The sequence below is a fragment of the Danio aesculapii genome, chromosome 9 (genome assembly GCF_903798145.1).
Source record: "Danio aesculapii chromosome 9, fDanAes4.1, whole genome shotgun sequence".
Classification (NCBI taxonomy): Eukaryota; Metazoa; Chordata; class Actinopteri; order Cypriniformes; family Danionidae; genus Danio; species Danio aesculapii.
Window position 1 is genome coordinate 16,558,962 of NC_079443.1, and position 26,878 is coordinate 16,585,839.

The following is a 26,878-nucleotide window of genomic DNA, read 5'->3' on the forward strand; positions in this document are numbered from 1 at the left end:
TATTATTACTATTATTATCATCATTATTATTATTACATTAATAATACGTATTATTATTATTTTATTATTATCATTATTATTATTGTTATTTTTTATATTATTATTGTTATTATTATTATTACAGTAATAATACTTAATAATAATAATTGTTGTTATTGTTATTATTATTATTATTATTATTATTATTATTATTATTATTACTACTACTACAATAATAATACTTAATATTGTTATATTATTATTACTGTTGATGTTATTATTATTATTGTTGTTGTTATTATTATTATTGTTTATTATTATTAATAATATTATTATTATTATTATTATTATTATTATTATTATTATTATTATGTTTCATGACTATTAAATCAGAATATCATAATGATTTCTGAAGGGTCCTGTCACTAAAGACTGGTGTAATAATTCTGAAAAAATAAAATCTGCCTTAAATGACAAAAATAAAATACAATAAAAACACTTATTTTAAATTTGTAATAATAATAATAATAATCATAATAATACACAATTTAACCATTTTTACAGTATTCATTTTCAAATAAATGCAGACTTGGTGACGAGAAATCATAAAAACGAACTTAAAAAAATATTGCCAATCCTAAATGTTTGAACAATAGCCTACTCAAATGATACAGAAACTCACCACCTGTGAACCCAAACTCAAACAAACACAGTCTCTGGGTCGCTCCTGATTCAGGAAATACAGACCCACAAAACGCTCACTGCAGGACAAACAGCATAAAAGTCCTTCGAAAGACTGAGACGAAAAGAAAGAGCCACCTGAAAGAATCTCTGATGAGGTCACTGTCACAGGGTCATGTGCTTCTCGGGTGCCTGTTTATGTGCCAGGTAGAGAAAGAGGATGCTGGAAAGAGCACTGACCAGGAAGATCACGTCGAACCAGCGGTGGTAGAAGTTAAACTGCAGTTCACCCAACACCTCCGTCACAATACTGCGGTACTCCAGCGGCATGCTCATTCGCATCAGCAGAACAGATGACACGAAATACATGCCCTACAAACACAGCACACACATTTATATGAATTTGCTATATTGTATGTAAAGGGTTGTTCAAACATCACACAAAAAAAATTGCAGTAATACATCTTTAGGAGGTTCATTCCGCTGTGGTGACCACTGATAAATCAGGGACTAAGCTGAAGGAAAATGAATTAATGAATAAATGAATAATACATGTTTGATTTTCATGCTTTGTTTTGTTTACTCTAACTAAAAAACAATAGCATACATTTGAACTGTGATTTACAGAAGACGACCACTAAAATGTGATTTAGTGTAACAGCAGTTTTTATCCCAACAGATTTTGTCAGTCATTTTCATCAACAATTTAAGGATAAAGATTTAAGGATCACGGTGAAGCCACACGATACTCAATAATTGTTATAAATTGACACTGCTGGCACTATCTTTTAAACAACTGGATGTAAAACATTGGTGAGCGAGAAGTTTTTATTTTATTAAAACGCAACACAATTTACTATGATCATTTACAGTATTTTTTAAAAATATATATTTTAATATGTACAGTTCAAATATAATATTGATAATAATAACAGTAATAATAATGACAAATGACAATGCCGAATGACAAATTAACATTAGTTGACCCATCTTATTTTCATAATAAAAACTAAAGTCTCCTTTAAGTGCACTTAAAGTTCAGTTAAGTAATTTCTGCTACACATTAACTCATAATAGGGCACTCATTGGACAAATCTAGAGCGTTGCAGGGGATCATTACAAGACATTTGAACTGTATGGGAAAAAAAAAACTAATTAATAAACAGATAGAAGTAAATAAATAAATAATAAAAATAAATAAACAAATAATACAAAATGAACATACTAAAAAGATGAGTAAATTGATAATAAAATAAATAAATAATAAAAATGAACTAAATAAATAAATAAACCATAATCATTGATGAAGTTACCATATGAGGTTCTTCACCCGATAAAGGGCTAAACTTTTTTGCATAGTTTATTTTTAATAAAATGTAACATTGTATAATACAATTTTATAATAATGAAATGTTATCAGCATATTATTACTCAAATATTAACTAAAATACATTTTTTTCAATGTATTTTTTCCAGTGATGATGACAGCCCATTCAGCAGCCCATTAATGTCACATGGAAATTTAGAAATCATGCTGATTTGATGATTTTCTGCTTAAAAGTTGCTATATTGCTTAATATTTCACCTAAATATTTTGTGACATTTTAAAAAGCAATATGTTTGCAAATTGAAACCCTTAGTGTTACTTTTTATCAATTTAATAAGCTATTGCAGGTACAAAACAAAAATATAATTATTATAATTTTAATAACTAAATAAATAAACCAAAAACACGGGCATGATGTCCATGCTTTCTGCATGGGAAGTATGATTTGCATGTGTGTGTTTTTTCTCACAGTGACGCCAGCCATGGGCCACTCTCGGAAGTATTGATCGCATTTTAAAGTTATAATTATGACAAGCACTTGATGTTTTTTTTGTTTTTTTTTTCGTAGTGAACACAAAGTTTTATGCATGCAAATAAATGTTTAACAGTGTCAGTATAACTACTCTAGCCTAATGTTGAATATAATGCAAGAGGGAATCTAGTAATGACAAGAGTTTTATTTTGCCTGTGGAAAAAATGGTCTAATAATGTTGTCAATGACAAATGACAAGCATATGTCTCAAGCATAATAATTTAACTTCAGAATTATGAATAGTTGTATTCTGATGTCATCACTTTACTGTGAATTAGCAACCAGGACAAATATAAAGTCTATTCAAGTCTACACCATACCAAGTCTATACAAAATTTAGCATTTTAACCAACAGTAGACCTACACATAATATTATTACTGTTGTTTTACCATATGTTTAAGAAATGCCAATATTAATAGCGTCCTCATATTAACCTCTATTTTACATTGTGAGAAAATCGTGATCTTTATTTTAAGAAAAAAAAATTGCGATTCTCATTTTAGTCAGAATCGAGCAGCTCTAGACTGATGGCATTTCATGCTGTTCAACCTCATAATCTTAAAATGTGAGCAAAATCACCCGTTTTGTCACCACTTTAGACATTACGCTAGAGAATCATTCAAATCCTAGCTCTAAAGTGACGTTTGAGAAGTAGCAATGGTTTCTGTTGTTCTGACATCAGCTGCAGATGTGTGTGAATGGCAGAAGAAAGTCTAAAAAAAGGGTTCCTCTCAAAAAGGGTTTTTGAGTCTCCGTGTTTGATTTCCTTTTTTTATAAACACGATTATGCCGTCGAACAGTTGTATAAACACAATAATCACACTCGTAGCAGTGCAATATGGCTGTATATCATCACTGGGGGGACACCACGGCCTCAGCCTTTTTTTTTTTTTTGCTAATTAGTTTATTAATCTATAATAAACATCTATAATCTAATAATTATTTTTATATATGATTCTTTTTCCTTTCTTTCACATCTCACCATGATCTGAGCCAGGACGAGCACAATAACATTGGAGGACTTGCTGCTGGAGATGGCGTAGAAAAACTGTCAACAAAACAAAACAAAGAAATCAACCACAACTGCTCCTTTTATGACTGTAGTTGCTCAAGGAAATAATCTTTCCCATCTGAACCAACACACACCTACACACGTAACGTATGACCATTTCCCCTTAAGTGATAAGATAGAATGAAGGTAAAAAAAGCATCATTACCTTGGTGAGTGTGATTAAAAGGCCTCGTATGGATGTGACTATAATGATTCCCACCAGAATAAAGGAAATGTGCTGAGACCAGAACTTGACCTGTGGGGAAAACAGAGCTTTAAGTTCTTCTGCTCATAAATTAAGAGGCTTTATCCATTAGAAAAAGAAAGGATGAGCAGCATTTGAGCTTATCAGAGAGAAGCCGGACCCAGATTACACGTTTAAGAGGCTGAATCATTACCTCCTCCAGGGGAAAGATTAAACAGTCATTTAACAGGCTGGGGAACAATTAACTGCCAACTAAAGCAGTAAATGTCAGCTGACACAGCACACATATACAACCACAGTCAGGAGAGTAAAGTTTAATAGGAATAACTGTGTGGAGAGCTGAAGACCTGACAGTTATTATGTACAGTATATGTGTAAATGTGGACTAATAAATGCAATTATTTAAAATTAAATAAAAAAATAAAACCTTAAAAAGTGTAAAAAATAATAAAATAAAAAAATAATAAAAAAATACACAAACACACACATACATATATACAAGAACTAAAATATAATACATATATATATATATATATATATACATATATATATATATATACATATACATATATATATATATATATATATATATATATATATATATATATATATATATATATATATATATATATATATATACATACATACATACATACATACAAACATTCATAATATACTGCTGTGACAATGCAATACTTAGTTTTGATGAGTCAGCAGTTTTATGAATTGGTCAATAGAGGGCAAAAAAATTGCAATAAAGTAGAGTAATTGATAAGATCAGGAGACAATAATAAATATATAAAGGTTGAATGTATGTAACTTTTGTCATTGAAACATATAAAATACACTACTGTTTAAAGTATATATAAAAATATTATTTTATTCAGCTTGTTAAATTGTTCCAATGTGATATTTTGTATGTTTCAAATAAATATTCTAGCAAATAAATATTAATTTGAACTTTCTGGTAAGCAAGAATTCTGGAAAACTGTGACTGAAGATTGGAATAATGAATGTTACAAATTCAGCTTTGATATCAATCTAATAACCTGCTATTAAAATGATTGATTATTAAATTATTAATATAATATTTTACATAGGGTCCAAAAAATTATTTATTGCTGCACCCAAATTCCTTTACATTTTCAACATTGCCTCCATTCATTTATTTATTAATTTATCTGTCTGTATGTCTCATCTGGGGTCTGTTTTTGTACCTCGCTTAAATTATCTAAGATGATTTGACAGATCCTGGATCTTTTAATCTTGATAATTGATCTCTGGCTAATTTGGTTCTTCAAACAAGTTCGCGCATCAGATTAAAATGTCTGGATGAACTGATCTAAGATCGATGCGTGTGATGTGAAGGACAGATCTTGGCTGATGGCACAGCAGTGTAATGACATCTTCTGATTAATATTCAATTATCCATGTGAGCAAAATGACATAAATTTCATAGTAAATATTAAATATGATACGCAATACCTTTCCACATTTGTTGTGGGCTGCAGGCTTTACACTTTCATGTGGCAAGAACATTATTTAGTTTTACACTTTTTCAGACTTTTTCTGGATTATTCGGCGTAATAACTGGCTATTTAAATTAATTCTGCATCAAAAAACATTTTGATATAGAAGGTATCTGAAACTTTTGCAAAGCATCAGATCAATGACATATTATCTGTAATATGCAAGTATAAAAAAAAAATAGTTGATTATTGTGCATGTTGTATATCATAGACAAATTGTACACCAACTGGGTCTGTACCTTAAATTAGTAGGCGTTTGTATCTAAAAAGTCCATATTGATAAATGTTCTCTTTTGAGTCCCTTGGGGAGAGAACACCCCATGACAGTTTTTGTACTTTTAATTTAGAGTGCAGAGTACATATTTTTTTACACTTTTATATAACTTTAATATGAACTTTATATATATAATAAACTTTACATTTAGGCTATATAAACATTTTTAAACCATTTTACTATTTTCCCAAGTGAATACAACCTATAGGTTACTACTGTAAAAAAATATTAGCATTTAATATATACTTTAAGTATTCTCTTTGCTTGAAATGACCAGATCTAATCCTGGTTATATGAAATGACCTGCTCCAGCAGGTTTGAGCTACCAGACCTGTTGCTATGACAACAACTCTCAGATGAGTTTTGAAGAACAAAACGATCCTGGATCATGTCAAATCGTCAATAACCAAATCCAGCTAATCAAGTAATGCACGTACGTACGAAGAGCAGACCCCTAGACTTCATAACTGTTGTCTAATTAATTAAAACAGAATAAAACGTGCTTATTATGCTTTACTCCGGATTAAATAACAGTAAAACAAAAAATTGTGATTTATTAGTGAAATTTTTCTAGTTTAATTAATATTGCTTTGAGAAACACATTTTACAATTTGTAACATTGTTACTACTTTTAATTTATTAAACCAGCTTTGTTATTATTATGTTCTATTAATGGGATTTAATAATAATATACAATTACCTGTTTTTGTTAAAATGTGAACCAATATAAAAAAGACAAAAAAGAAATACAACAAACCAAACACACAATGCAATGTATTATGCAAAAGCTTAAAATATACATATACATACATCAAACTGAATTCCAAGATAGTTGACGGTGATCTCGATTCCCCTCGTCACCGGGTCAGTCTTCCCCACACGGTCAAACACTATGTTTATAGTGGCCTATTAAAAAACAAACCAATTAAAGGGCATTCTTTTGTTCAAGTACATGCCAAAAATATTAAGAAAAAAAAAATCTTACCATGAATATTTTCCACACGCAGTAGATGGAGAAGAAATATCCTAAGAAGTTGAAGTATTTCCCTTGAAATGTTTTTGAGTATTCTATCCGCTCCTGGGAATACAACAATATAAGATATTTACATATTAAAATATTTATTTGAACAGTTGAAGACAGAACAATTATCCCTACTTTGCAATTTTAATTCTTTTTAAAGGCTTTTTCAAATATATTCCAAATGATATTTAAAAGACACTTTTTCACAGTTTTTCCTATTGTCTTTTTATTTTGGAGTAAGTATAATTTCTTTTGATTTGGCTGGAATAAAAATACATACAGTGCTCAGCATACATCAGTATACCCCTCACAAACATATCTTTCAAATTAATATTTTGTATAGGATACTATACTGAATTACACTTTTCCTATTTACTATGACCTTTTATGTGAAGCTGCTTTGACACAATCTACATTGTATAAGCGCTATACAAATAAAGGTGAATTGAATTGAAATTATACCATATTATTTTTTGTGCATTTAGACCATTTCAATGTGATTATGTCATTGGCCCATGAACATTTTCTGCTTGCCAAACTATTTCATAGCTGTAACAAAATTCAATTCAATCATAACTTAACGTTTAAACCACTTTCATAACATTATTTTCCAATATGTGCACCTTTTGGGATTCTCTGAAGCTATGATATTTAAAAATGTAAAAGAGGAAATGCATTGAGACCATTGTCATTGTTTACATCTGTCAAAATGGTCTATAGATTAGGTTAGTCAGTACTGAAGCAAATTCTGGGGCTAATCTAACAAAATACTAACAATAACAGTCCAAAAATATAAAATAAAACATTTAAAAAGAGGAAAAATTAAAGAGAAACAAAAAAATAAAAAATAAACAAAAATATATTAATTTCTGTAAGGTTTTTTTTTGCAATTTAATGTATCATCTTTCTATTTATAAAGATGTTCTATAACCAAAATATCATTTTTATAAATATAGATGTTTAATAAATCTGTTTTGTTAAAATCTTCACTGAGAAATGAATTCAAATATTTGCCTTAAACTGTATGCATGTGTGTATGTACGTGTGTATTTATTTTTTTAATGAAATCACCATGTTACAAGCATCTCCAGATGACCCCTATATACAGTAATAAATCTGTGATGTTGTATTTAGTTCAGTAAATACCTTGGTGGCCTGCAGATCCACAGTCTCCAGGAAAAGCTGTCTGCTGAGTTCCTCCAGAGCATCCACTTCCTGCTGGATCAGAGACAGATCTACAGTGCCAGAGTTAAGAAGCAACCTTCAGAGAATCCAAACACTGAGCCAATGAACTGCAGCCACAAAACATGAGTGCTCTCAGCCTCAGAAACAACGAGCAACATAACATAAAGCAATAAAAATACGAAAGAGACTAGTGTTTAATCAGAAGCCAATTTTTAAAAGCATCGAACTTATTCTGCAATTCGTAAATGCACTTGTTTCTGTGAAATTTTGATTCAGTTGCCTATGGGAGAAATGACTTGGAATAACAAACGGCTGAAAACAATCATACTACTTGCTCTACAACAATTGTTTTTATGACTATACATAAAAACAAAAACAATACAAGTTTACAACATCAAGATGCATAATGAGCTGTTTTTTATGGCTAAAAATGAATAGAAGTGAATGAGACTAGAAGTAAATAAGCAAATAAATTACCAATGGCAGCACCTGCTCAAATGCTCAATTTCCAGAAGATTCACATTGAAAGCAAGTTTTAAACACTCTAGCTGACCACAGTCCGTCAGTGTTATGTTTTCAATTTATATTTAGAATGCATCACCATGGCAAAGCATCGTGATGAGTTTATCTTTATTTCTCCCTATATATATATATATATTTGAGTATCGGAATATGAAATATTTCATAATATAAATGTATATATATATATATATACATACTGTCACAGTCACCAGCAATCTAGCCTATATAGATCGCTGGAGAACTAAAAATCTGCCAGCCAAAGAACTACATATCCAGTCATGCACCGCTCACACGCACCTGTTCCAGATTCCATTGATTACACATCATAGATATTTACTTGTTGTCATATTTCATATACATTGTTTGCTTATTTTTTTCAACCAAACTAGAATAAGCCTAGTATTTAGTGTGAGTTAGTGCAACTGTTTTTATGATCACTGCAGGAGACTGTATTATCATCAATAACATTACATGTTTAGCACAAAAGTTCGTAACATATAAAAAGGTAAAAATACAAAATCTTACCAATGAAATGTTCTGCCTTTGTGCTTTGTTTGCTCGTTACCACACCCATACACAGCACAAAAGTCCAGCATCTTCACATTGGCTTTAGTCTTGACTAGTGCGGTTGAATGACATTTGTCCTGGGAGCACTGTACAAATATGGCTGCGACAATGATGCATGATCAGGGTCTGTATGCAATATCTAATGTATAAATCTATGGATTACACATACACACACAGTCAGAGGATCGTGTGATCCTGATTACAGGGACTATATTCACAGCACACAAGCACACCTCTGGGCTGAGTTGTTTATCTGTTACTGTGAACACACGACACGTTTCTCTTGCCTTGCTTTGCTGTGTTTAGACCCTTGCTTTGTTTTGTTTGTTTATTTACATTGTATGCTGCCTGCATTTTGACCATCTGCCTGTTTATTGACCATGACTCTGGATTGCCTGTATTCCTCTGTTTGATCCTGTATTGACCATTGTTTGCCTGACCATTCTTGTTAATAAACCTGCATTTGGATCCGCAATTTCTTGTCAGTGTCCAATCACATTTACATATACAGTGTATTAATACATGTAAAAATATGTATTTTTTCATTTAAAGTCGCCATGAAATTAAATTAAACATTGATTTTGTTAGCTCACATTGTTAGTTTTGTGGTGAACAATTCATCTGTGCATGTAAATAAGAAAAAATAATTTTTGCCCTTGTAATCTAAAATTAAAAACTGAAAATGCACTTGTTTCAGCTATATTGTCAGATTACGTGATTTTGAGGTATTGGCCGTGGCTAACATACTAACGTACCCCGCGAATCATGGAAAAAACACATACGGCCGTGGTCTCCCAGCTTGGCAGGTCTGTTTTGCCTTCGGTAAGTATGCGCTCATGAATAATTAAGAAGCAGGCTCTTCTCATTGGATATGAAAACTCCTCTATGAATAATAATGAGAAACCGCACGTCATCACTTCACTTGCAGTTTTGTGCTACGTCACAGATTTTGATCCCGCCCCAAAAATTATTTTAAACCCGGAAGAAGAAATTAGCTGACAAAAGCTCCCCATAATTAAAGCTAACAGGTGCTAACATTGTCTTAACTGATGCTCAACAAACACAAATCTGTTACCATCTCACAAATCACAACCCTCCAACTGTCGGTTTTGACAACAAACAGAAACAGAGAGGAGGAGGTGTCATAGCTCTTCCGAAACCCTTTTCCCAATTTCAGAATGAAGTGCCTACTTTACTACATTCATTCAGCTCGCAGCAAAAAAACCAAGCCACACTGTTGTCTCATTTAATATTCTATTTTTCTAGGAGCTGCGTCATAATACAAAAAATAGCAAATCGCAGCTCAATATTGATCTCATTATTTCAGATGATTTTTATTGTCAGTTACAACAGTCACTATATCAGATTATGCCATGTCCATCTAGATAAAATCTTGACATGTCATGGGTAACAAATAGGCCAGACTATACGTTGCTTTGTGACAAGTCCTTACATGAAGTCTATGTCTAGATTTCTGTGATGACGTTGTGAGGGGGCACCAGTTGTGTTGCATGTCACACTACACAAAAAGAAACGATTGAATCTTGCTTTCTGATGCAAACTTGTCATATAGAAATCTGAATGACCCCATATGTCGAGGAAACCATGCTGAAATTGGGACAAAATTGTGTAATCTGAACTGGGTTTTAGTCTGTGCTGCAGTGGAGAGATTAGAGCAGGTAAATTTACAATTTATCAATGTCTGCTGAAAAACACAAAAGTATGTGGCTGTTTAACTCTGAGAAGAACAGAGTAAATGTTCTAATATCCTAAACAGTGTGCATATTATGTAAATACAGCATATCAATAAATTATGCTTAGAAATAATTATTATTGCCATCTCCATAGACATCAGTGTGTATTTTACAAACCATGAATATTAAGTGTTACAAGTACACAATGAGGGTTAATAAATGACAAAAGTACTTTGTTTCAGCCTAGTTGGTAAAAACCTTTGGCGCCATGATGTTTACTAACAGTGAAACACTGCTCAGGCATTCCCAATTGATTTTTACCACAAACAAGAAACGAAAAGGTACTTTGCTGCAAGCACATAAAGGCTTTAATTGTCCTGATATACAGGCTTTGCTAAGACACTTAGGGCACAGTAGTGGTGAAATGCTGAAACGTGATCTCAGTAACTCTACAGCTATTAACTGAGGCTGATGAAGGCTTGTTTTACTAATTCAGGATCCGTGGTATTAGCCTGCAGCCTCATTTTAAGTGGCTGATTAAGGATACTCTCACTGCCTGATGGTGAGGAGGTCACACTCTTGATCATCCCCCAGAATCCTGTCTGTTTATTCTGCTCTTCTCCACGCTGGTACATCTGCCTTCTTGTCATGGCAATCCTACAAAGGGACATTGAACAATATAATATAACACATTTGTGAGACAGCAAATACATAAATTAGAAATATATAAAGAATAAAATATCATACCTACATTTAACCAATCATTTTACACAAAATTAATACTAAATAAAGGTAAAAAATAATGATAATATATTATTAATAACAATACTTTAATAAATCATATGTATATATATATCTATATATATATCTATATATATATATATATATATATATATATATATATATATATATATATATATATATATATATATATATTAATCAACAGTGCTTTATTTCAACATACAGCACATTTTAGGTATTTTTTATTAAAAAGAAAACTAATATTCTAAAAAATCCTAATAGCATACTTTCCAAAAAAAAACTAAATATTTTAACGGCTATATATTCATAATATATATTATTTGTGGGGAATTGTCCTGTAAACTGCTATGGGTCAGCAACAATGTTTTCTCTGACTGTTTGAATCCCTCTTATATTACTTACCTTTTCTTTTTACTGACGATCATATCCATAGTTTGTAGGAGTCTTCTCTCAAGAGCCAAGATATCACTGTCTGTCACATTCCTGAGCAAACAAAACACATTCATTTCTACTAGCATACAAAAAAAAAAATACATACTCTTACACATTTATTCTTAAAGGGGTTAGAAGCACTGACAAAACCCCCAGGTCAGCACTACAATAATAGTAAAAAGGTTTTCCTCTGTGTGTACGTATCCTTTTTTTGCAGAATAATTTGTGTCCAATTTAAAAACAGCTCTTGAGAAATTTAGTTTACTGCCCTCCCAACTTTATACATTGATCCAAACTGTAAAAACAGCTTGAAATGAAACATAGATATTTACATTAGATGTTGCCAACCCTGTTGTTGCCCATTGGAAGGAATGCGTCAATAGAGCCGCCATTTTAGTACATGGGTAGAGCTCCTTTGAAGTGAATGCGGGACCATTGCAGGTGTCATATTTCTTTTTCATTGTTTGCTAATTTTATTCAACAAAACTAGCATAAGCCTAGAATTTAGTGCAAATTGGAGCTACTTTGCCTTATGGTCAGTGCACTAAGTGACTGTATTATCCTCAATAATGTTACTTATTTAGGACAAAAGTTCATAACATACAAAACGTAAAAAACAGAGTCTAACCTATGAAATGTTCTGCCTTTGTGCTTTGTTTTCTTTGTTTACTTGTTACTACACCCATACACATCGCTAAAGTCCAGCATCTTCACATCTGGCACACTGTCTTGACTAATGCGATTGAATGACGTTTGTCCTGGGAGCACTTTTCAAATGTGGCGGTGCTATTGACGCATGATAAGGGTCCGTATGTGATATCTGGTGTATACATCTATGGTAATGAAACATAAAAAACAAGACCTTATTTGACTTACTAGGTTGTCTAAGAAAGCCAGAAGACCGAGTTGTATGCTTATAATATTAAAATTAATGTTACATATTACAGATAGTAATATTTTATACTACAATGTCATTGTGTCAAGAAGAAAAGGAATTAAGTCAAACTATAATCTCACAAAGCCAGATCTATATAATCTACTTGCATGAGCGTAAGCAATATTTAAATCTGACTGCAGTTCACTAAACAGCCACCAGTGTCGCTAATAACAAGGGTTTCTGAATACTACACATAGATAGTTTAAATATATATTAAAGGGTTAGTTGACCTAAAAATAAACATTATGTCATTAATTACTCACCCTCATGTAATTCCAATCACCTTAGACCAGGGGTCACCAAACTTGTTCCTGGAGGGCCGGTGTCCTGCAGATTTTAGCTCCAACCCTAATCAAACACACCTGAACAAGCTAATCAAGGTCTTACTAAGTATACTTTAAACACCCAGGCAGGTGTCTTGAGGCAAGTTGGAGCTAAATCCTGCAGGGACACTGGCCCTCCAGGACCGAGATTGGTGACCCCTGCCTTAGACCTTTGTTTATATTCAGAACACAATTTAAGATAATTTAGATGAAATCTGGGAGCTCCCTCATCCTCCACAGACAGCAATGATCTAAACTCCAGTCCAGAAAGGTACCAAAAACATCCTTAAAACAGTCTATGTGTTTTCTGTGGTTCAATTATAATACAAGCTACAAGATTACTTTTGTGTGCACATGAAACAAAAATCATGGCTTTATTCAACAGTTTCTGCTCTTCAGTGTCAGTATATTGCGCACACTTACAAACACTGTACAGTTACATATGCACCCTTAATGCCCGCGTGTAAATTCCTCAGTTTGAAACAAACATATGTGCATTAATTTAATACATTTAGGCACAACATGTGACCATACACTGAGGAGAAGAAACAGTAGAAAAAAAGTCATTAATTTTGTTTTATGGCCACACAAACGAATTTCCGTAGCTTAATATTAATCGGATAGAATCACCTAAGACAGACAAGTCAGGGCGTGTAAATGGCGAAGACTTGCTTTTTATTTTGTTTTCAGTTAAGTAAAAGGGTTTCACTGAGTTAGTTTGTGTAATATTGAGTAACATTATTTTGACAATGCTGGTGTGTATTGTTCCTGTGTGTGTTGTATCCTCTATTATCTGTCTCTTTCTCTCTCTTCACATGAGCGGAGATCAGGTGCAGCTGTGAGAGGAGCAGCACCAATTATAAAAGCACGCTGTTGGCGCTGTTCATCGAGTTCTCTTGCTGTTTACCCTCGCTGTTGTATGTGTGAGCAGATCGCTCTAAGTTCTCTGTGTGGAAGTGATTTCCAAAGTAATCTGGTGAGATATTCTGTTAAATACGGTAATAGGAAAGTAACTTGCATCAGCGGTGGCTGATCGTTTATTCCAGGTCTACAACCCTGTTTCAAAGTCATCTGGTGAGATACTCTCTTAAATACGGTACTAGCATGGTTACGGTACCGCTACTGTGTTAGCTGTGGCTAAATGTTTACTTACTGCTGAATGATCTAATGGTAGGCCCTTTTTTCTTTTGTCCCGTTTTCTCCTGTTTAATGGATAGTTATGGAGGTCAGAATTGTTTTTTTCATTTATTTTCGGTTTAGGTAAGAAATTTAATATTAGGTAGCGTACCTTGTTTTGTTTATTGTTTTGGCCTTTTTGTTCCCTGGTTCCGATACTGGAATTTTTGTTTAATAAATTTGTTACCCCTTTTTGACAACTTGGCCTGTGTGTGAGTGCTTGGGGAACAGGAACGGGAACTCCGGGTGACCTCTTTTAACAGCGGTCATCCTTAACCTTATGTGCGTAGCGAGTTGCATCCGCTACGTAACAGTTTGATTTTTGGTTTTGTTATTTTCTTTTCTTTCAGCACCACTTTTGTCCTCTTCCCCTGCAGGGTTTAATGTTTTTGGATTACTTTGTTATTATAAATTGTATATAATTTACCTTTTGTGATTAATTGTTGTTGTCTATATTATTATTCTTTATTATAACTATTTTCTGTTTATCTCTGATTTTTATATAATAATATATAAATTTATAGATTTTTATATAATTTTGGGGTGAACTAACCTTTTAAAGTGTAAAGCAAAGTTACCTTAGGAAATATGACATGTACGTGTATGGACAGTTCACAGCACCAAAACCGGACAGTAGAGCCATTAGAGTGACCCCAATGACCCCCACGCGACTGATCAGCTGCTCTATGGACAGAATACCTGAAAACACAAGAAAGAGATGCACGTTTACATATTAGACTGCTGGACAATTTATTAATTGATATAATTAATATCTGTACAGTACTAATGTACATTACTTGCCTCAATAATTGGCGGGAAATATTTCAAAAATACATTTAAAAAAATAAAATAAACTTATTCATGATCCATTAGTAACCTTTTTTCTTAATTTTTACATTTATTCATTTGGCATACACAGTTAAACAAAGTGACTTAAAATAGAACAATAGAGGTAATCAAAACAACAAAAGGACAACAATATGCATGTAATATGAAAACACTCCTTTTTTAATTTATGTCTTTTAACACCCTTAAAAAACTACAAAAAAATGCAGCTTAGGCAAAAGCAGTTTTAAACACAAAATATTGGTACACCAAATGTTGATTAAATTTAGTTAAATGAAGTTAAATAATAAATAAAATCTCACATTTTTACACAAGTGCCTAAAACATTTAACAGTACTGTAATTTTGCAGGTAAGATTCTTGGTTATTACCACTGTATTGTTCTAACTAAGATATCAGAAATTTAATGTGTGCAATGGCAGATGTTGACCAGAGCAATTTAAGCAGAAATTAAAATAGAGAATTCTTGAGAATTACTTTAGCTATCAAAATCAGCTAAAGAACAATAATGTGTAATTTCTATTTATTTTCTCAAAAAAAATCAGTTTCATTCATGAATGTACAGAAATTAGACAAAAAAGTGAATTGAGTTGTAAAAGGTTTTGTATTGAAAAAGACAAAAATAGCCTACCATGTTTGGGACTGAGTATAGGAAAAGGATCACCCAGTTTCCAAAAGAAATACATGAATGTAAACCAGACCACACATGAAAAAAGCAACCTCTGTCTCTGCACTGTAAGAGAGAACAAAACAAATATGTGAGATATATAGAAGGAAACCGTGAGCAAACTAGTAGAAAAACTACAAAATATAAAAAGACAAATATACTTACATAAACGTATATTACTGACCACAAAGTAGCCAATGTAGAAAGGCACAACAAATATCAGAACCAGCAATATTACATACAAATTCAGCTTCCAGTGGAAATACCTGGACCTGTTTACAAAAAGCATGTCAACATTTGATCTACGCATCTCATAAACGGAGCAAAAAATTCACAAGACACTTACGAGCTGCTCAATGCACCGAGGATCTCAAAGATAATGAGCTCAAACATTGTGCAAGAGAAGGCGAACGTGATGGAGAACACCACCTGCACAACATACTGCCGAACCTGATGAAGAAATGAGACACACCACTGATGCTGCACCTGTACGGTAACAAACTGCTCCAAATCGGCAATCTTATGCATCATACCTCATAATCTTTAAACAATTGACGCATGAAAAACAGCCACCCAAATCCAAAAAATAGCACCTGTGTACAGAAAAAAATAAACATGTCAGCTGGAGTGTCTCTTACACTCCACTTACACTATACAAATCCCGATATCACTATACATAACACCAGTTATGGTGTGCATGTGTAAATATATATATATATATAAAATACCTGCAGTACGTTAACGCCGATAACGGCCCACCATATATATATATATATATATATATATATATATATATATATATATATATATATATATATATATATATATATACACACACAACTTCGGTAAGAACACGCTCTCTATATTATTTACCATGGTACTTTGAATATTAGGACTGAAATCGCATATTAGTACGACTTCAAAACAACATTAGCAGTGTTACTGCTAACTGAATTAATTAGCAGTCAATATTTAATTGACTAAACAATGTAGTACTTTGATAGTCATTGGCAGTTAATATGATTTCACTACTTATAATTTGCAAAGAATACTTGAAACTATATCATTCAGGACAAAGTGCGAATACTTTTATTGTAGTGTCCAAAAGTAACAGAAAAAGACATGTATTTATTACATTTACATTCAGTGTGAAATTAGACTTTAGTCAGGCACATAATTAAAACACTCCATTATTTGTAAATGTCAAACCATATTTAACCTTACACTGAATGTGTAATCTTTATATGCATTTATTCATGAAAAAGAGATTAGACTTACCTGAGAAGTGAACATAATCACTGAATCTACGAAGAAAGACATGGCGCTTCATGTGTTATAAACTTTATCATGCAGAAGCTTATAATACATTTATACAATTATACATCTGTTTATAAAGAAAAACAATATTTGACAGAACAAGTGGGCGACTGAGCTGTCGGGATGCTGACGTCACGGCATGGAGTTTTTCCGGCGCGCTGTAATGTCGTCATAAACAACTTCAGGATTTAAGCGCCAGAGGGCGACATCACCTAAACTAATTTAGCAAGACACCCAGATAATGTTTTTTATAATACAGTTTTTTTCCAACTGCTCACACACATTTTCAAAACCGTGTCACCTTTTTCAAAACTCTACACACAATTCTTAAAACTGCAGACACAAAATGCTAAATGCCTCACATTTCCTCCAAAATAAACACATGTCAGAATGAAGCATTTGCGTGAAATGCCAAACACGTCTTTCATAGCTAATATAACACTTTTGGATATAGCATGTAAACACTGTTGTTCTAAATCTAAAGCTTTTGGTGTTTCATGAGCTTATACAATTCAATAAAATGTTCTACAGTGAAAGTAATCAGAGAGAGAACAGATACACAGTAAACACCAATGACTTGAAGAAACAGAAAATATTCATTTGGTTAAACATTACTGTTGCACTGTAGCATACAACAAAACCATAAACATACTGTATGTAAAAATGTATGTGAGCGTAAAGCAAAAGTATATTCTCCAGAATACAGTAAATTCAGAGTGTGCATGGTGTCTAGGGAGGAAAATTGTCCTTTGCCTGGAAAAGTGCCATGCGGGGTTGGCCATCAAACACTTTACGGTGTCAGGCTGACAAGAAATACTCTATACTTTTCTAGAGGAATTTAGGATTTAGAAAAGGTGAATATGTGGGAGGTGCAAAACTACAAATTGTGGACAAGTTGTTCTTTTTTTTTTTTTTTTGACCAGAACAGCCTAGTGTCCTGTCACCTTTGACCTATTCAAAAGCCTATACTAGGGGAGAATGGGGTAATGAGACATCGGGTAATGTGAGACACTCCCTGTATCTAGGCAACGGATTTTATCACTCTACAACAATTTTGTTTTCAAGCCCCTTCCATTCTCTCTATAAGGAAAGGAATTCCTGGTGCTGTGGAAAGCATGTTTTTTTTTTCACAAAAATATGTTTTTTTGCATGTAAAAGTAATTTGTTTGCTGTCAACTTTTTTCCAACTGCTTTCACACGTTTTCAAAACAGCATCTCCTTTTTTTCAAAACTCTTCACACAATTCTCAAAACTGCACACACAAAAAGCCTCACATTTCCTTGAAAATTTAACACTGCATTCAAAATGCCTTAAACACACGTCAGAATGAAGCATTTGCATCGAATGGCAAACACTTCTTTCATAATATAACACTTGGATATAGCATGTCAACACTACTGTTCTAAATCTAAAGCTCTTTGCTCTTTAGGCTTTTATCTACAATTCAATACAATGTTCTACAGTGACAGTAATCTATTAAGAGGGGGACAAGGTACACTGTAAACACCATTGCAATGAAGAAACAGTAAATATTTATTGGCCAAACATTATTGGTGTATACAGCATACAAAATTAAAAAAAAAGATTTACATATTGTATGTAAAAATTAAAAAAAAAATGTATAAAAAAATGTAAGCAAAGTATATCCGTTACATTGTGTGTGTGTGTGTGTGTGTGTGTTTGTGTGTGTGTGTATGGGGGGGAGGCTTTCGGGAGAGGGGGGTGGGGGAGCGTCCATTCTGTAGAGAAGCATCATGCGGGCATAGGGTTGCCCATCATACACTTTACAGCACTGGGCTCAAAAGAATTTCTCTATATTTTTAATAGGAATTTAGGATTTGGAAAAGATGCATATGCGATAGGTACATAACCACCAGTGGTGTAAAGTAACTACAAAAACTCAAATTACTGTAATTGAGTAGTTTTTCTCAGGAATTGTACTTTTGCACATTGGATTTTGGACACTTTCCAACACAAGCTAAAATCAACCAAATATCAACGTCATTAGATGCTGGCTTGACATTGAATTTTGGTCACCTGACATCAAACTAAATCTAACCTAATGTTAACGTCTTATAATGTTGTGTGTCTGTTGAGCAATAATTAAGGCACTAAAGAAAGTTATGTTTACACACATGCACTAATTACATGTAAATGCATCAGCTTTTTACAGCATAATACTCACTACTCACTACTCTTAAGTACTATTGAAAGGTCTTTTTACTCATACTTTTCAATACATTGAAAAGGCCTATAAAGACAGGCAAAAAAACCAGCAGGGAAAAGCAAAAGAATAGCAAATAAAATGAAAAATTGAAAAAAGAAAGCAACCCAAATAGAAATCATAGTTAGCAGCTCTGAGAAAGTGATGTCCCTTTCTCAGTTGATAATGTGTCTGATGAAGAGAGCTCTAAGAATGAGAGTAGTGGTCCAAGAAACACAGATCTGTCTGTGGGAGTCTTAGTTACCTTTGCAACAAAAAACACAAGCGTTTATTACACTGGCATGGTTAAGAAAATTGAGGATGACGAGATACGCATGTCATGATTTTGCCAAATATGAGCTGATCCTAGATTAACATCTATGTTGATTCTGGAGCATTATTTTTATTGAAAAATGTAATCCATACCTATTTCCTACCCCTAAACCCAGCCATAACTGTAAATTACTCCCAAAATCCGAGGTGAGTAATAGTTGCATAACAATCAAGTAGAAGTGCAAAAACCTAACCATAAGCCTAAACTGAACATTAACGGTAAACGTACCCCCAATTCTGATTGGCTGATTGGAATAATGTTCAACGATCAACATAGATGTTAATGCAGGAACATGTGGGTGAAATTAGGTTGGCGATGAAGTTCATGCACAATTTTTAAGAAGAATCCAGGGAAACACAAAAGAGTGGGAGTTGTAGAGTACCTCACCTGACCCCCAGATTGTGTTCTAATCTAAGTGGTTCTATCTGTCATTAGAATGTAAATTCATATAGTTTGAAGTAGATTGTTGTATTTGTTCAGAGTAACTTTCAGGTGTTTAGAAAACCAAATGTGCTTAATTGACCAATCCCCATAATTGACAAGTCAGACATTAGTTCTGAAATGTGTGGTTGTCAAGCTAGCTGTCAGGATTCGGACTCTTACAACATGCGTTGTTATGGTAGTTTTAACCTGGAAAAAGTAAGTAAATCACCCATTTGACTTTTATGTCTGTCTCAGTTTACCCAGAAGATGGGGTAAAGTGAAAAGAAAAAAGAAAACTTTTTTTAAAACAATCATATTTTCACTTTCCTTTATCCTAAATACAATCTGATAAATTCCACTGCTAGAAACATTCTGAATTAGTGAGAAATGTGTAAATTTTACCCATATATCATTTTAGCTCGTTTCAGGGGAGCATATGTAAAAATCGTCTCACTTTAGCCCACTCTCCCCTACCTGTGTGTGTGCGTGTGTGTGCGTGTGCGTGCGTGTGTGTGTGCGTGCGTGCGTGTGTGTGTGTTTGTTAAAGCTTTGGAAATGTTTTTTTCTTTTTTTTTTCAGAGAGAAAATGAGTGTTATGGTGTATGATTGAGGCCATGCACAAGCTGGGTGTTTCATTATTAAGATGGAAAGTCTCATCAGACTGAAGCGACATATGGAACAGAGAACATGGGAGTCTTGGCTAAATCACATCCTGTGAAAGCTGTCACCACACAGCAGTCCCAATGGCTTCGTCCCCAACAGATTACACTCCCATTCAGCCTCGGGTGCCATCATACATAGATATCAAAACCACATTTACAGCACATCGGTGCATACAGTTTCTTTTTTCCTGCGTGTTGCTAAATTTAGCTAAAAGCAATGTGAAGTTTGCATGTGGGCTTTTTTGATCATTTGATATTTGATTTGATTTATTTATTTCAAACAAAAAAATCAAACAGAAAACAATTCTTTAAATGAAATATGTTTTATCATAGTCGAAATGGAGCGGTATGAAGCACAAGCTTCTTATTGCCACACACATCATTTGTCTAATGCTTTTTATTACCTAAAATATTTCTATTCTAACTTATTGCTTCTTTTATTAATCTCTTATTTTTACATGAGAACATACATGAGCTTTACATGAGACATAAATCATCTTTTTGACATCTTTGACATATTGAATGGTTAATTCACTATTTGGATATTTATATATTATAACATAGACCCAAAAAATGTCTAGTATTGCAAATAGTCATTAACTGAAATCATTATGTTCTTTTTTCAATCACTTCTATTCATCAACATATTTTTTAATAATATATTTTTGATATTTCATCACAATTATGAATTACTTAAAACAATGCAAAATACAAATACAAAAACTGCAAAGTACAAATTGCAAATAGGATCGATATTGTTTATTTTAGGCAGCAGCAATAATATATTGTGAGCAAATTGAAAGTTTTTATTTAGTTGTGTCTCCTCAAAGGCCTAAACAGTTTCTCAAACTGTATACAGAAAGCCTAAAGTCAGAGTTTTCAGTTTGCAGATTTCTCATCAAAATTGTGTGCAATGCAAAATCTAAGAAAGGATCCTGAGCATCGTTGTAGCAATCTGGGTGTTGCTTCGAGTAATGTTTCTTTTTTTGTTGTTTTGTTTTATTTAATTTTTTTTTTTTTTATCAGTTATCAAATTCATTTATTCATTTTCTTTTCGGCTTAGTCCCTTTATTAATCTGGGGTCCCCACAGCGGAATGAACCGTCAACTTGTCCAGCATATGTTTTACACAGAGGATGCCCTTCCAGCTGCAACCCATTGGGAAATTATTATTTTTATTATTATTATTGTTATTATTATTATTATTATTATTATTATTATTATTATTATTGGTTCCTTATTTATTGTTTATTTTTAGGCAGCAACAATATTACATTGTGAGCAAATTGAAAGTTGTTTTTAGTTGTCTCCTCAAGAGACCTAAACAGTTTAATGTACAATGCAGAATCTAAGAAATTATCCTGAGCATCCGTGTGTGGCTTCGGAAAAGCAATTGCTGTTTGTTGTTATGTTTCTATTGATTTTTTAAAAAAAATTTTATCAGTTATCAAATTTAATCACTTAATCATTTAAAATCATTCGTAATTTATATAATTGTTTAAATATAATTCTATCTATCTATCTATCTATCTATCTATCTATCTATCTATCTATCTATCTATATATCTATATATCTATATATATATATATATATGTATATATATATATATATATATATATATATATATATATATATATATATATATATATATATATATATATATATATATATATATATATATATATATAAAGTTGAAGTCAGAATTATTAGCCCCCCTTTGAATTTTTTTTCTTTTTTTAAATATTTCCCAAATGATGATTAACAGAGCAAAGACATTTTCACAGTATGTCTGATAATAATTTTTCTTCTGGAGAAAGTCTTATTTGTTTTATTTCAGGTAGAATAAAAGCCGTTTTACATTTTTTTTAAAAACCATTTTAAGGTCAAAATATTAGCCCCTTTAAGCTATAGATTTTTTCGATAGTCTACAGAAAAAACCATCATTATACAATAACTTGCCTACTTACCCTAACCTGTCTAGTTATTCTTATTAACCTAGTTAAGCCTTTAAATGTCACTTTAAGCTGTATAGAAGTGTCTTGAAAAATATCTAGTCAAATATTATTTACTGTCATCATGAGAAAGAATAAATAAATCAGTTATTAGAGATGAGTTATTAAAACTTATGTTTAGAAATGTGTTGAAAAAAATATTCTCTCCATTAAACAGAAATTGTTAAAGAAATAAACAGGGGGCTAGTAATTCAGGGGGGCTAATAATTCTAACTTCAACTGTGTGTGTGTGTGTGTATATATATGTATGTTTAACAATTGTAGGACAAAAGTAACATTCACCAATCAAATTCACATTTACTACTAATTAAACTAATGAAACTACTAAGAATCTGTGTGTGTGTGCATGCATGTCTGTGTGTGTTTAATTGCATGCATGTGCGTGAGTGTGTGTTTAAAACAATTATTCCACAGCAGATTAAAATCTATCCTCAACAAACAAACTTTGCACCCACACCCAGAAATCAATGACAAAAAAGGCACTAGAAGCAGGTTAGGTTACACGATTTTCTTATGGAAAATTTGCTCACATCTCTGCTGTTCAGAATTCATTTTAGTAAGCATGTTACATGGCTTGTGTTTACATACATGACTATTCTAAGGTGTGCCCTTTTTGTATAAATGCTATTAAAATCGAAAGATTACAGTGTTTTGGTTACAACAGGTTACAACACTCGATTGATGTATTTTTCCATATTGCTGCTATAGGATTGTCACTCAACAAACACAATGGACAGTAGTGAATGAGTGAACAGGTTTTACTGATAAAAATTCACTCCAGTTTCTGTCATCTGTTTAGTTTTTACAAATTTAAGTGGTTCAACAACAAACATTGTTTGAACAAACAGCAAACATTGTGTTTTGAGTGCAGTTCACTGACACTAGTGGGTTACTTAGCCATAAGTCAGTCGTTTTTAGATGGGCTGGCATTTCATCATTTCAGTGTTTTCTGCTTCGAGGAACTGCTTGAGCTATTTTGCCGTGTGACTGGGCTCATTGTCCTGCTTGAAGCGTGCTGGCTGATTGAGTGATGAATGCAGTGAACAAACCAAATTTTGCTGAAGGAGTTTCTGATAAATATTTACATCCACTCTGCCTGACTCGGCCAAGGAGCTTTATAAGAAGCCAAACTCCTGCTGCAGAAAACATCTTTAAAATACTTTTTTTTTTACAAACTTTGGGTTCTGTCTTTTCACAGTTTGATGATGAACATAATGTTTCCCATCAGACCCAAATAAATCAAACTTATATCCATAAAGTGAACTTCGGACCAGCTCTCTGTCCACACTACATGCTCCCCAGCAGTCTATCCCATTGAGTCTTTCTACTTAGGAAGGTTTGGTCACTGAGGGCTTTCAGTCCAAAATTCATTTCGAGGCTCTTTATGTCAAGATACAGACCTTTACTTATTCACCATTGAATTCAAGTTGCAGTGTTGGACTGATTGCACTTTTAGATTATTGGCATCTTGTTCTCTATTGATGCGTCTTTCGTGGATGACCAACCATTTCAGGGGACTTGAATGAGTTTGTGACATTTTAAATATTTATATTCTAGAAATCTCTGAACAACCAACGTCTGCTATGGATGAAACCAGCTGCTGTCTAAAGAAAGGAGAGTTATACAACAGTTCTTTCTGGTTCTTGAATCGGATAACTGTGTGACATTCTGCTATTATCAGAACTGTTTTAGCCGTGTGTGTATCATTCTGGCCACAGCGAATGTCAATCAGAGGAATTAACTCACAGTAATTTGACAAACACTGCTGCTGTTGGACCTCGTAATGTATCTCAGATACTTTTTTTAACAGAGAATCATGTTGTTCATAATTAAAATGCGAAGGTTTACTGCTGTTTGAAAATTGCAATGAAAAGTTTCTATGATTTCGCAGATGGGACCTACAATGGTCATTTAGCAGCTGTTTATCTGTAGAAAACATCATTTTCATGGACACTATTTCTGGAATCTGATGTAGTAAAATATAGTGGTTAATATGGAATGAAATTTGTTTTGGGTATGTCTAATGTCAATACTGGGTTAAAACCATCTGTTGTTTGTTATTTGAATATTTTACTGCTATATTTTATCTTTATATTATTGTTTGTTAAATGTTCTTGCTCAGTAAATTACATTTGATATAAATTACAGTATTGTTTAATAAATGTACAGCAAAATAGTTTGTAATAATTGGCAGTTGACATTACATTATTTCATCATAAGATGGTATAATACAGACCATATAATAATCTGTCTAAAAATTAAGATTTATTTTTTATATTATTGTATCTAATGTTTAGGTAATTTTCTGTTGTGTTTTAACTGCATATCATTATTGTCCAGCAGATGGCAGTAGTCTACTCAAATGCACTCCCTATGTCTAAGAGTTAATTTAATATTTTTAGTGAATTTGTTGTTGCTGTTGTTGTTGTTTATCAGAGCTTTGCTTCATTATTAATATGTTTATTCTATTGTTTTGTTTTTTTTTTTCTTTCCTTAAATGCACAATACTGATTGAATTTTTTTTTATCGAAGGTCAAATATTGGATTCAGATTCAGAATATAAAGGGCATTGAAACATTTGACATTGACTTCATACTAAGGTATATTAAGTTAAAAAAGGACATTTTATTTCTAACTAAATTTACTGAAACAAAAGGGAGAAAAGTGTGGCACGGTGGCTCAGGGGTTAACACCGTTGCCTTAAAGCAAGGAGGTTGCTGGTTCGAGCCTTGGCTGGGCCAGTTGGCATTTATGTGTGGAGTTTGCATGTTCGCCCCATGTTGGTGTATGCTTATGTGTGAATGCGAGGGTGTTAAAGCACGCTGTTTGCGCTGTTCATCGAGTTCTTTTCCTGTTTCCCCTCGCTGTTGTGTGTGTGAGCAGATCGCTCTAAGTTCTCTTTGTGGGTGTGATATCTTTCTGTCTGAAACCTTTTTCCAAAGTAATCTGGTGAGATGCTCTGTTAAAAACGGTAATAGGACGGTATACTGTGTTGGCTGTGGTTAAATGTTTATTTACTGCTGAATGACCTAAGAGAAGGCCCTTTTTCTTTTGTTCTTTTCTCCTGTTTAATGGATAGTTATGGAGGTTAGAATTGTTTGTTTCATTTACGGAACTTTATTTTAGTTTAGGTAAGAATTTTAATATTAGGTAGCGTACCTTGTTTTATTTGTTGTTTTGGCCTTTTTGTTTCCTGGTTCTGATACTAGAATATTTGTATAATAAATCTGTTACCCCTTTTTGACAACTTGGCCTGTGTGTGAGTGCTTGGGGAACAGGAACGGGGACTCCGGGTAACTTCTTTTAACAATGGTTATCCTTAACTTTATGTGCGTTGCACTGTGCATCCGCTACGTAACAGAAGTTATATGGGTGTTTTCCAGAACTGAATTGCAGCTGAAAGGGCATCCGCTGTGTAAAACATATGCTGGATAAGTTGGCTGAAGCTGAAGCAAAATTAATAAATGTAAAGGGAATTTTTTTTTTTTTTTTTTTTTTTTTTTTTGTAGATTATTTTTAAATCAATGCAGCTATAAATACTATACATATCATGTATATTGAGAGAAGTGAATTAGTGCTTTGCTATTTTAATTTCATTACTCCTCCTTTGGGAAAGTTCCTAGGCACCAGCACCCAATTAAAGTTTTGTTGTGGTGTAAAATGTGCAAGTTTTTTTTTGCAAGAAAACACATTCATCAGCAGATATTTTAAACTATTGCAAAACCAAAACAGAAATTAGTATTTTCTCTATTGTACTACCTTTTGTGTATATATGAATTGCTCAGCATATATGAGGACAACCCACACAAATCTTTTTTTTAATTAATATTTTAAAATATTATATTTGTGCATATATCAGGAGCTAATCTAACAAAAACTTACAATAATGGCCCAAAAATTAAGAAACCCAAATATTTATGTTAGGAAAAATATTATATATAATCTAGTTTCATTTTATTTGATTTTTTTTGCAATATTTAGCTTAGATATAAATGCATTATCTTATATTTATAAAGATGTTCGGTGACAAAAATATTTTCATCATTATATCTTTTTATTAAATCAGTTTTGACCAAAATATATTTCCTGTATTCATTGAGAAATGGATAAAAATATTCATTGCTGTATATACACTCACTGGCCACTTTATTAGGTACACCTGTCCAACTGCTCGTTAATGCAAACTTCTAACCACCCTATCACATGGAAGCAACTCA

At 32.7% G+C, this 26,878-nt stretch overlaps 1 protein-coding gene across 1 annotated transcript; it reads right to left on the bottom strand.

The window, feature by feature from the left end:
• Positions 1-382: 382 nt before the first annotated feature.
• si:ch73-390b10.2 (Golgi pH regulator) lies at positions 383-17,153 on the bottom strand. The gene is made up of 14 exons (XM_056464809.1): positions 16,989-17,153; positions 16,244-16,303; positions 16,057-16,160; positions 15,876-15,982; positions 15,675-15,776; positions 14,777-14,897; positions 11,733-11,813; positions 11,116-11,225; positions 7,747-7,835; positions 6,565-6,657; positions 6,390-6,485; positions 3,738-3,827; positions 3,503-3,568; positions 383-1,032 (listed from the first exon to the last, which is right to left on the bottom strand). The coding sequence occupies exons 1-14, from the start codon at positions 17,028-17,030 to the stop codon at positions 826-828; spliced, it is 1,368 nt and encodes a 455-aa protein (XP_056320784.1). The 5' UTR covers positions 17,031-17,153; the 3' UTR covers positions 383-825.
• Positions 17,154-26,878: the final 9,725 nt, after the last annotated feature.

Coding starts and splice junctions, on each gene's coding strand:
- si:ch73-390b10.2 (XM_056464809.1), bottom strand. CDS start 17,030: ATGTCTTTCTTCGTAGATTCAGTGATTATGTTCACTTCTCAG. Junction 14,898..15,674: donor TATACTCAGTCCCAAACATG/GTAGGCTATTTT, acceptor TTGTGTTTTCAG/GTATTCTGTCCATAGAGCAG. Junction 6,486..6,564: donor GCGTGTGGAAAATATTCATG/GTAAGATTTTTT, acceptor GTTTTTTAATAG/GCCACTATAAACATAGTGTT.